Source organism: Rhizophagus irregularis, chromosome 21, assembly GCF_026210795.1.
Source record: "Rhizophagus irregularis chromosome 21, complete sequence".
Lineage (NCBI taxonomy): Eukaryota > Fungi > Glomeromycota > Glomeromycetes > Glomerales > Glomeraceae > Rhizophagus > Rhizophagus irregularis.
In genome coordinates, this window is record NC_089449.1 from 1,460,662 (window position 1) to 1,473,792 (window position 13,131).

General features: G+C 21.5%; 2 protein-coding genes across 2 annotated transcripts; both read left to right on the forward strand.

The window, feature by feature from the left end:
* Positions 1-4,790: 4,790 nt before the first annotated feature.
* On the forward strand, positions 4,791-5,042 carry OCT59_013777 (uncharacterized protein; the record flags this gene model as incomplete). The annotated part of the gene is made up of 1 exon (XM_066141730.1): positions 4,791-5,042. One exon carries the CDS (start codon positions 4,791-4,793, stop codon positions 5,040-5,042), a length of 252 nt encoding a protein of 83 aa, XP_066001837.1.
* A 2,335-nt stretch (positions 5,043-7,377) lies between these two features.
* Positions 7,378-7,764, forward strand: OCT59_013778 (uncharacterized protein; the record flags this gene model as incomplete). Its single annotated transcript, XM_066141731.1, has 2 exons — positions 7,378-7,525; positions 7,595-7,764. The coding sequence occupies 2 exons, from the start codon at positions 7,378-7,380 to the stop codon at positions 7,762-7,764; spliced, it is 318 nt and encodes a 105-aa protein (XP_066001838.1).
* Positions 7,765-13,131: the final 5,367 nt, after the last annotated feature.

Below are 13,131 nucleotides of genomic sequence, written 5' to 3' on the forward strand. Positions count from 1 at the left end.
CACACAGATAATCTGTTATATTGTGTTATTCGTTATATCGAAGTTTGCTAAAAAAAAAATGTAAATTATAATCACAATTAAAAATATAAGAAATATTATTAAAAATATAAGAAAATTTGGTTATTGTATATTATAATATTCAAATAAATAAAATTTATATAAAGTGAAAAAAGTTAATTAATATTTTTATAATTTTAGTATAAAAATATAAGTAGTAGAAATAAAAGAAAAAAACTATTTAAATTAAAAAGTTAAAAATAAATAAAAATTAGTGAATAGAAATATATAAAAATAGATAGAAATAAATAATAAAATAGAAATTTAAACTACTAAGTAGAACAAAATAAACTTATTACAATTATAATTTATAATAATAAATTATCATTTAATTTGAAAGACTTGTAATATACCAGTCATATAATAATAATTAGAGATCAATTAAATATTTGATATTATTATATAATCAAATAGGATTATGCTATTTTTAATATATTAATATTTTTCAAATTAAGTAGATTAAATTAACTTTATTATATAATATTACTGATATTTTTGATACATTACATCATATAAATTAAATATTACTTATATTACTTTTATAATAAATATTACTATAAATAATAAATATATATTAAATTAATTTTTCATTAAGCTGAAAAATTATACTACAATCAAATAACTTTTTAAAGTGATCAACATTTATCAAAATTTCTAATTATGGATTGTATTAATTAATTGTAATATTATTTAATAGTATTTTATTAATTTTTATAAAACTTTTCAAGTAAAACTAAAATAAATTATAATAAAAAAAAAATTATAAAAAAAAATCAATAAATTTATATAATATTTTGTTAATAATTAATATTTTTTACCTTCTTTTGCAATTTAAAATTATTATTCTCTTTGTCCATTATTTATTTATTATTTTCATTTATATATGAAATTTAAGAATTTAATATTTTTGCTAATTTTTTATTAATTGATAATAAAATGCAAATATTTAATAATCAATTTAAAATTAACTGCTCATAAACTTTATTTATTAATTATCTAATAATCTTATTTTTTTATTATTAGTAAGTAAAATGTATAATAATAATTTAATATTAGATCTATAATGAAATATTAATTTTTTGTGCTTTTTAAAATTTTGCTACCCTTATATAAACTACTTAATAAAAAGATTATTAGATTATTAGATTATCAGAAATTATAACTAATAAATATTCAGTAATTCAAGTAATAATCTAATAATCTAATAATCTATAAAACTCTGAATAATACTAATATAACTCACATTTGGGTTTGTGTAGAATTTATATGAAATTATTTTTTAAACTAATAAATTGAATTTGTGTAGATTGGCTTAATTTTAAATAACTCACAAATTATGTATCAACTAAAATAGGAACTAAGAGTTTAGAGATGTATAGTGTTGATCATTTTTTAACTGTAAATAAATATTGTCAACTTATCATGTAAAAAATGTTTACATTTTATATTTTATATTCTGTTTGTTTAAATTATTTATCCAAAATTTTTTATAATTATTTCTGGATTATTTTAATTATGTTAAACAATACATATTAAATTAAATTCAATAAATTTATATTATATTTATTCCAATTATATTAAAATTATATCATAATAATTGTTATTTTCCATTCCTTAGCTTTTAATATGTCAATATATTGCAAATTATTCTTATAAAAAATAATGAATTACTTGTATTATTACAATAAAGGTAAATTTTCATATTATATAGAAAGAATTTATATTAATTGCTTAGTAATTCAGTTTTAATTCCTTTAAGTTTCTATTTTACATCACTTGTATTTTTGATATACATTTTTTTTTTATCTAAAATACTAAAATTTATATTTTATAATATTGAGTTATAACAGGTTGAAAATATTCAAAAGAGCATTTAAAAAAGCACTCATATGTTGCTAAAGTATTACATAAAGCTTTGCATAAGCTGCCTTGAACTAAGCACAGTCTGGCTCAACTCAATTTGAAAAAAAAATTCTGGCCTGAGCCAGAATAAGCTGAGTCATAAAAATTCTGGTTTAAGTTAAAGTAAACCGAACTGAATCATAAAAATCATGGTTTGAGCTAAACTAAACTTAAACTTTATTTTCAAAAAAATGGTTTGTAACGTTTTTTATTAAAGCATTAAAATAAACGTTGCAAAAATATTTTTTTCTAATATAATATTATAAAAAAACATTTTTGCAATGTTTTTTGATAATAATTTAAGCCAGCTTGAGCTTTTTAAGCTGAATCTATTATTAATTTAAGTTTTTTGAATTGGATTTATTACCAGCTTAAGTTTTTTTCAAGTTAGCTTGTGAGCTATTAAGTTAATTTAATCGTAGCTTAGCTCAGCTTAGATTGAAAAGTTTAAGCTAGCTTGTGAACCAGCTTGGCTCATGCAAAGCTTTAGTATTACATGCAAAAAAAGTTATTTGTACAGTCTATTCACTTTTAAGGTTGCTTGCCGAAACCTAGGGTTTAGGCAAGATGGCGTTTCGCCGAAAAGCGAAATTCTACTGAAACTATATTAAAGTTATATTAAAAAACTGGTAAAACTTTGGAGAAAGGTGAAACTGCCGAAACTTATTATAAATGCCAAAACTGCTAAAACTCTGCCAAAACTATAATAAATCTATAGTAAAATTTTGACGAAACTAATCGTAGGATTTTGAAAAGGTTTAGACAAGCAACCTTACTCACTTTATAATGAATTTTGATTTAACGGATTTCTTAATATAGCAGATCTTTAGTATTATACAGAGGACCCCGGATATCTAATATAAAGGTCATAATGGACTTTTGGCCAAAAACACCCCTTTTTGCTGAAACTCAAAAAATCGTTTTTTGTAAATATCTCAGCATCCAGTAATTCAATTTTAATGAACTTTTTTTTATTTTGTAGCCCTCATTTAGCTCTACAATTTAAAAAAAGTTCATCAAAATTGAACTACTGGATGCCGAGATATTTACAAAAAATGATTTTTTGAGCCCTGAAAAATGGGCCAATCTGCCGAAAGTGTGACTTATGACCTGTTTTGGAGATATCCGGGGTCCTTTATACAGCGTGAAAAAAAACCTTGGAAAAATTTTGGAAAAATTCCGGTTAAATATAAAAATTTTGGAAATTGATTTTTTCAACTGATACAGAATTAAAAAAAATTCTGGTTTTAGATGGTATTACCAAATATATAATAATCTTTTAACTTTTTTTTATTCATGCATATATAATATGGAGTAATTAGAAAAGATGTACTGGCTTTAAATAATCATATTGTAATAAACTACTGAAATAATAAATAATAAAATTAAAGATAAAAAACTTTTTTGCAATATAAATTTATTAAAATATTCTGGAAATCTGCTACGCTACGACTGAAACAATTTTGGGATTATAAGATTTTACCAGTTTTATCAGAAATTTACCAGAAAAACCAGTTAAATTATAATGGATTTTCCATGCTGGTGTTATACTGATTTTAACATATAAAAAAAATCTTATTATACCAAATATTACTAATAAAATGCTGTATACCGTTTAATAAAGTAATCTATAAATCGTATAATATAAAATGACTCTTATTATAATGAATTTCTCTTTATAACAAATTTTTTTTTAATATAATGAAGAAATTTTGTATAACATAAATGCATACGTTATATGTTGTGACACGTCGCTCATAGGATATTTAAAATAAAATATCGTATGTTGCCACCAACGTGTTGAGTTCGAATAATATCTATGCTTGGTTTAAAATAAAAATTAGTTACAAAGATTACAAAACATTATTTTCTTACCAATTATTATTTTAAATTCTCGACCTTAATAATATAATATTAATTAATTCTCAAGCGTACAATGAGTATATTCATATTTGAATAAATTTTAATAATTAATATTTTAATATTATTTTTTTTTTATTGAGCCAAAAATTGACTGCAGAATTTCCTATCGAAATCCACTTGTATTTATACATTTTTAAGAAAAATATTTCTCATATTTACTATCTTTTCTAATAAAATTTGAAGATCTATTATCATATGACTATCTCATTACACTAAACTAAACTATAAATATAATTTTATTGGCTAATTATTTACCCATCGGTTAATTATTTATCCTTCGGCTAATTATTTATCCTTATTCTATTTTATTGTATTTTTCAGTTATTACAATGTTATTATACAATATATCACAATATACCAAATTTTCCAAGCCATACCAGATTATTCCAGTTATGTTTAATGAATTTTCTTATGTTATAATGCTATACTGAATAATTCATTATAGAAATAACGAATTTTCTTATAACGAAGGTTTGATTGGCCAAACCACTCACTTCGTTATAAAGCAAGTAAACTGTATATATGAAGCAGTAATTAAACTTTCAAGAAAATGGAATAAAGATTATATTAACTGTCATGCTAGAAGTAAAGAATATACATGAGTGTTAAAGGTAAAAAAACATTATTCTTAAACTGTTTTGTCAAATTTGCCTGCAATTTCTAAATTAGAATGATTAACACTAAATTAATTCTTTAATTTTGGCCAGATTATCATATAATTTTGCAGATTTATTGATCTACATTCTGGCCATAGAAATTATAGTATTTATTTTGCTGATCATTAAAAATTAAGTCACAAATATGCAAATAAACATGCAAGTTAGCACTTCAGAATTTTAGTTTTTTTTGTTAATTATTTATTTTGTAGTTTTTTATTTATTTAATTGTAACTTTTTTTATTTTTTATGATGGAAGCCTTACAAGAGTATGAAAATGATGTTTATATTGCTAAATTTTCACAAAATATTTTATTAATAAATGATGCTGATAATGATAATATAAATAGTAATGATGATATTAATGAAATAGAAGAAATTAAAGAAAATATTAAAGGTAGAGGTAGAGGTAGGGGTAGGGGTAGAGGTAGAGGAGGTAGTAATCATGACCATAGTGATAATGAACAGATTGTACAAAATAAATATAAAACTTTCATAATTTAAATCATTTTATTTTATAAAAATTTTATTTCGCACTTTTATTATAAATTTTACAAAAATTATTCTTTTTATTAAGTACTATATAAAGTCAAACTCTTATACCTAAAATTAAAAAACTCAATTAATAAAAGTTGTTTATCATAATAAATTCTAAATATTTTATTAAGGTTTTGAATAGCTACGATCAAATTCCAATGAGATCGCCAAATTTAAAGAGATTTTTTTTAATTTTACAATTATTTTTAAAAGTGCAATTATTTGATCAATAAGTAATCTTTAATTTTTTAATATACGATCGGTAAATTAATGATCATAATCATGTGATTTATATGTTAATTTAATTGGAAAAAAAATTTTTGTCAAAATAGCTTAAGTATTTTTAAAAATAGATGAGAATTGAATTTGTAGTAAAATTGCAAGTAAATTTACCTGCAATTGCCTACAGTTTAAGGAATATAATTATTTTAATATTAATAAAAAATATAATAACTCTAATAATTCTGATAAAGAGTGGAAAGATTGGAGTAGTGAAGTTGAGAACGCAATAGATGATGATATTATTAGTATTGGTGAGCGTGATGATAAGCATAATGAAAACAATAATTCTAATTTTAATATTAATCTTAATTTTAATAAAAATATTAATTTAACTTCAAATAAAAGAAGAATTTGTAGCGGGCTTTATTCTGCTAAAATTTCAGTATATATTAATTGTACTTCTGCAAATTTTGGTAGTTCTTGTCATGTAGAAACAATTGCAAAAGAAATATGGAAGAATAGATTTAAAAAGAGATTTTCTAGAAAGAAACTTAATTTAAAAGAAAAAAAAATTCTCAATCGTCAAATTTATGCTGAAAGTCAATGATTTATTAACCATCAAAGTAATTATATTATTTTAATATTTTTATATTATTTGCTAGTTTATTTATTTTGTTATATTAAAACTTACATATTTTAGGTGATTCTGTATATGCTAAAGAATGTAACAGATATATTAATGAAAATTGTCATAATAAAATCTATTATACAGCATATTTATTATTGTGTTCAAATACTTTATTAGCAATCAAATTGCTGTACCAACACCAAAATTTCAAAATATAAAACATACTCCTTTATTTTGGTTTGAAAATGATCTTATGAAAAAATATTTACAAAATGTTAATTTACTTCAGATTTACAACAGCAAGATAATAATTCCAAAGAAATTAAAACATACATGTAAGTTTTTTAACAATTATTTCTTTAATTTAATTATTATTTTGAACTAATGATTTGAAAATTTAATTAGTTTATTTTTGGCAGTAAAAAAATCTTCTTGTCTTTTTTAAAAAAAAAATGTACCTTGTGATAAGGTTGCTTGTCTAAACCTCTTCAAAATCCTACGATTAGTTTCATCAAAATTTTACTATAGATTTATTATAGTTTCGGCAGAGTTTCGGCAGTTTCGGCATTTATAATAAGTTTTGGCAGTTTCGCCATTCTCCAAAGTTTCGCCAGTTTTTTAATATAACTTTAATATAGTTTCGGCAGAATTTCGCTTTTCGGCGAAACGCCATCTTGCCTAAACCCCTAGGTTTCGGCAAGCAACCTTACCTTGTGATAGAGGTAAGATTGCTGGAAAAACTAGGAAGTTTTGATAAGTTGGCGAAATGCTGAAATGGCAAAACTTTGCCAAAACTATATGAAAGTCTAATTAAAAAGTTGGCGAAACTCTGGAGAAAAGTGAAACATGATGAAACCTATTATAAATGCTAAAACTGCCAAAACTTTGCCAAAACTATAATAAAACTATAGTAAAATTTTGGAGAAACTAATCATAGAATTTTGGAGAGGTTTAGGCAGGCAACCTTAAATAGAAAAGCTCATATTGGAAAAATTACTAATTATCAGACTCAAATAGTTACATATTTTATTGGATGTAATAAATTTAAACAAAATGAAAAATGGTATCAATTTATTAAAATTAAACTATAAGAAATAGATATTTCACTTCTCCAAAATCTATTTTTTAGTACTATATCTGTAAGTAATACTTTTTAATTTAGATTTTTATATATTTATTTTTTGAAAACTAAATACTAAGTTAATTATTTAGGCACAAAAAATAGCATAATGTAATATGATAATTCCTAGAAATTGTAGACACAAAAAATATGGTAATATATTTAATTTTTTGTTTTATATTGTATACTGATATATGTATAATATGCAATATCTAATTTTTTTAAAATTAAGATATTTCTCACTTAAATAATGGAACTGCTGTTCATGGTGATATAATTGAAAAATCTTGTCCAATACAATTTATTAAAATTATTTCTTATAACGTTACTAAATGTTTTTTATTTGTATTAGTATTATTCACAATCATCCTCCACCTTTACCAGAAAAAATACCTGCTGAAATTAAAAATAATTTGCAACTTTTAATTAAACAGGCAATTCATCAGGATGATACTATTACTTTAAGATTTTTATTATCAGGTAAATCTTAAATTTTAATGGAAATTTTACATTATTATATTATTAATAATATACTGTATTAATTAATAGGGAATTTGATAAATACATTTTTCAACAAAGAAATCTTAGCAGAAGTGCATGTATCATTGAATAATATTGATAAATTGCGTTATTTAATAAGAAAAGCATATAAAAATTTGCATCCATTTAGGCAAAAAGTTATAGATGTACAGTCAAACCTTGATATAGCAAACCCTTGATATAGTGAATTTTTCAGACAACTATAATAAATTTCCCCTTATTATAACAAATTAACCAATTAAATCTCTTAAAATCTTTACTATAACCCTATAGTAAAGTTGAGGTCTGGAACTTAGGGTTCGTTATAACAAGGGTTGACTGTATATCATAAATCATAATGTATTAACTGAAAATTCCAATTTAACTAATTATGTTCGTAAAATTAGTAAGTTTTTAAATTTAATTTATATTTATAATTAATTGTATATTAATAGTAATTATTTTTTAGATCTTTTTACAAATAATGGCCAAGTAATTATTATATGCATGCTTGCTGAACAAGCCAAAAAGTTGATTGCACTTGAGTGATTTCAAATTGATGTTAATTTCAAACGAGTAAAAGGAGAAATTAATGAATTTGAAATAAATACATATGATTCTAATTATCATTTAAGTAAATAAATTTTTTAAAATTCAATTTAATATATATATATAAGAAAATATATATTAAATATATATAACTTTTATTTTAGTATTATTATTTTGTAGAATTTTCACAAATATTTTTATAGCTGAAGGATATTATAGATTATTTTTATTCTTATTTCAAGTAATTTATGAAGTAAGTGGACAACATATTAAATTTCAACACATTTATAAAGATGGTATCAGATGCATTCTAGCTGATCTGGATAGTGTACAAGCCAAGAGCTTAGAATTAACTTTATATGATCTGGATCGTAAAAGAGATTAGAAGATTTATTTGACCTTTATTTTTAAATCTTGTTTTATGCATTTTGAATGGTATTTATATATTTATTTTTCATAATTTATTACTTTTTATAAATCTTTAAATATTAATTAATTTATTTTTTTTTTTAAGAAATTTGCATTACAGAACATTTGAAAAAAATACAAAAAAGTTAATAAGATAAATTCCTAACACATCTAGTAAAAAAGAAGTAAATATTCTATTACAATAAATAAAAAATACAAATAATGATGGAATAGAAGGTATATATTATACTTTAAATTAAGTAATTATATTATTTTACAAATTTTTTTTTTTTTTTATAAATTGGTTAAAATATTACCAATAACCATATATATTGTTTTTTTTAAATCAATTTATTTCAAATATCAATTATGAAACTTGATGCAAAAGTGGAATAAATACTAATAATGCAGAGGCAGTTCATTCTATAGTAAATAAAAAGAAAAAGCAATTAAAATTACTATTAGCCATTTTAAGGTTAGTTATTTATATTTACTTTGATAATTTTTATTATACATAATTTTAAAAATATTTTTTATTTTATAAAGGGAAAAAATATGATGAACAGTGTTACAAAACAATTGAAATTTATAACAATACAGGTGTTCTTTATACACATCGGGATAAAAGTGAAATTAAGTGAATAAGTAAATCAATAATACGCAAAGATATATACCATAAAGTTCTGATTATAAACACCCTCCCGAATATAAGCACCCCCAGATTTTTATATTACCCGAAAGTAAGCATCCTTGACCAACACTATGATAATTTTGGCCAATACTACAATATACTAAATATATAAATTTACCCAAATATAAGCATCCCTATAACAAAAAAAGGTTAACTTTTTTAATTAAATATAGGATTTTGTAATCAAAAAAATAAAGAACCAGTTATTGATTTAACAAATAATCATTTATTTAATAAACCCTCTTTAAAAAAAAAACTTTCTTTTTCTACTAATAGAAAATCATCAAAAAAAGTAAAGAAGAGCTATTAAAAAATAAGAAAACAGAGATATTTGAATTAGAAATTGAAGAAAAAAAAATGGCATTAAGATAACGTGCTATTAAAGCACAAATTGCTGAAGCTGAAGTTAAAAAACTAGAAGCTGAAGCTAAAGTATTAGAAATAGTTAATTAACAACAAAGACTGAAAATTTAGTCATATTTCTAGATTGAAAAAAGTTTGGTTTTATGAAATTTCAATAAAGATTATAAAGATTATATGTTACTACTAGTATAAAAATTTTTTTAAAAAATAAAATTTAATTTATAAAAAAATTGGTTTTTAAAGTAAAATTTGTGTTTATAAAAAATTTTTTTTTAAGTAAATGTATGATCATGTAATTTTAGATATTGTATATATATATTATATGTATGTATATTTTTATTATATAAAGTAATAATATAATAAATATGTATGTAGTACGTATAGTAAAAAAATATAACTATATGTATAAAGAAAAAAATCACCATATATGACATACAAAAGGTTGTATACATAACATCATAATGTTTATCAAAGCATTTACTAAATATTCATAAATAGCACTTATTGAATACAAGATATATTGAAAAAGTATCTATAAATGTTAAATTAAAATATTAAAAAAAATGCTTAAAAAATTAAATAATTAATAAATAATAAAATATTGTAGTATTTAAGTATTTTATTTTTTTATTACTTAATAAATGCAAATTTTTAATACTTATCAAATACTGCTATTTGATAAATACAAGACTTCCATTATGTTAAACTTCGTAATGGACATGTTTTCTATATACCAATTTATTAAGAAAAAAAATTGGACACAGAAGTGACCTAATTATTAGGAAAAATAAGCATGAGTACAGATCTCAGAGGCTGAAAGACTCTATAAAGGGATGAATGATATAAAGATTTTAAAGGAAAGAGAACTTAAATATCCTAAGATTATGAAGGATATGAAGAATATGTTTGTCGATCTTTGTAGTGCAGTAAGATGGTAAACTAAAAAAGTAAGGCAGATAAAAGTAGTTGGCTAGATCTACTATACCAGTTTGTATTTATATTTAAATTTCTATTTGTACTTACAGTATATTTTTTAACAATATTCTGTTATTCTTCAGAACTAATAATGATGTTAATGCAACTTGATAGCTTAAATAGATATATATGTTGCATTATGAGGATGCTATTATATTAAATAGCAGAAGAAGTTGAACAGTTCAGGAAGAACTTGAAATTTATTACTTTGATATTGAAAACCAAAGCTATAATAAAGAGAACTATGTTATTATTGGTCAAAGGTAAAAATAACCTAAAAGCAAAAAAAAGAATAAAAGCAAAAACTCTAGGAAGTAGGCAAGAAATCTGCAGTTATGGCTACTACATAAATTTACAATTGCATTAGTTTACCAAAAAAAAGAAAAAAAAGTCAGACTAGTTTTCAATGATATTTTTATATTCTAATCATCTATTTAGAATTAAAGTTGAAATTAGTAGGATATAAATGATATGAATATTCTTAATACCAAAAAAATATTCTCTAAATAATAAATCCTTTAAATTGCATATGGGTTAATTTGTTTACTTTGCATTAAAAAGAGTTATTGAATTAATTGATTTTCACAATTTTCATTATACAAAATTGTTTTGTAATACCAAAAAATCATCTGATTAATGATCATTTGACTAAATAATAAGTTGAACAAAAATTTATATTTGCAAAACTTAAATTATAAACCCATTTCACTAATAAAAAACCCATTTCTCATATATATAGAATTTTTAACATATATTATTAAAAAGTAAGTATATTTTAATAAAATATAAAGTAAAATAAAAATTTATATAGTCTTAGTAGCTATAAATGTTTATAAAAGTATAATAAAAACATCATATAAAAGATAGTATCATAATAGATATTTTTAAACAATAAAAATAATTATTTTATATCAGAGTTTGTATTACCATCTTTAGATATAAATATATTAAGATTCTTTAACCAATTGATTCACCAAACTGAAGCTAGAAAGTTACTCAAAAGTTATTTAAAAGTGATAAAAAAGTATCTGGAACTGGTAAGGAATTGAATCATATAATTAATGTAGTAAAGCACAGTAAAATTTTGTTAATTTCAGCATAATTTATATTTTTACCTAAACTTTGAGATACAATAACTTGACATCCAGGCATCCAATTTATATGATCTTAGTATCATTGAAAAGCTCTCAATAGGACCCCGAACAATACTGATACAACTCACATTTGAGTTTACATAAAGTTTATATTAAAATTTTTCAAAAGTTGCGTATTACAGAAGTATTTTTAAAATTTCGTTATCCTATATACCCCTGTTTTTAACATAACCAGTGATTTAATTTTAATAAAATTTATATCATTAGATTCGTCTCAATAAGAGGATTCTAATGATAGTAAAATCGAATTCCTAGCTTCAATATTGACAGAGTTATGTTATAAAATGTATTTTTACTTTAGTATTTAAAGTTTATTTGTGAGTTATATTAGTATTATTCGGGGTCCTCTCTCAATGCTCTCTTTCAAATGAGCTCAAAATCACATGAATCTAATTACAGAAAGCTAAGTTATTCTGCCCTAAAATTCTGGTCAAAAATATAGTATAGTGTTAGCCAAAATCTGATCTGCAAATTTACTGTATCACCTGATTACAACATGATTTTTAGCAATCAATGCCAGCCTAGTATCTTGGCTACAAAAAGGTCACAAAGCAATGAAAATAAGTAGATAGCTAGAAGGTAATAAAAAGAGGATAAATCAATAAAATCAAATAAATATTTACAAAGCAATAAAAGACTACTAAACAATAAAATCAAATGAATAGTAATAAAGCAATAATAAGCATAGAATATGAAAACAAGTAAATAGGTAACAATTTACTCATAACTAGATAACAATTTAATGCAACTAAGTTGCAATATATATATATTGCAACCTAATAAACATTTTTAATATATAAATATAAATTTAATTTTTTTGGCTATTTGTTAATTTTAAATTAACTAAATTTTTATACAGATGGTAGTCTTATAAAAAGCTTTTATAATAGCATTATAAATAGTAACGCTTGAACAAATAATAAATAAAATTCATCTATATATAAAGTAGTACAAGAAGTTGTATTTATTGAAACTATTACAGAAGTACCAGTGATGTTATATATTAATAATTAACTATTTTCAATATAAGCAAAAATTTATGCAATTTTACTAGTTTTATTTACCTATTATAAAAGTTTAAAAGTACATATATATATAAATAGTATAGCAGTAATATAAACTATAAGTGAAATTTTCTGCAATTTATGCCTTTTTTAAATAAAAACAATTTCTTATTATTATATAAAATTTTTAGAGTAATTAAAAAAAATGAATTAAATTTAGTATTTCATAACATAAAAAAAATAAATGAAATAACAAAAGAAATAAATTAGCCAAGTAAGCTGTTTTTAGCATTTTAATTTCTAACACAAAATATTTTTATCAAGTCCATGATGGTATTAATTTTTTACCTAAATAAATTATAATTGGAATATTATATATATAGTATATTTTAAATGCACAAACTTAGCTTATAGTTTTTTTTG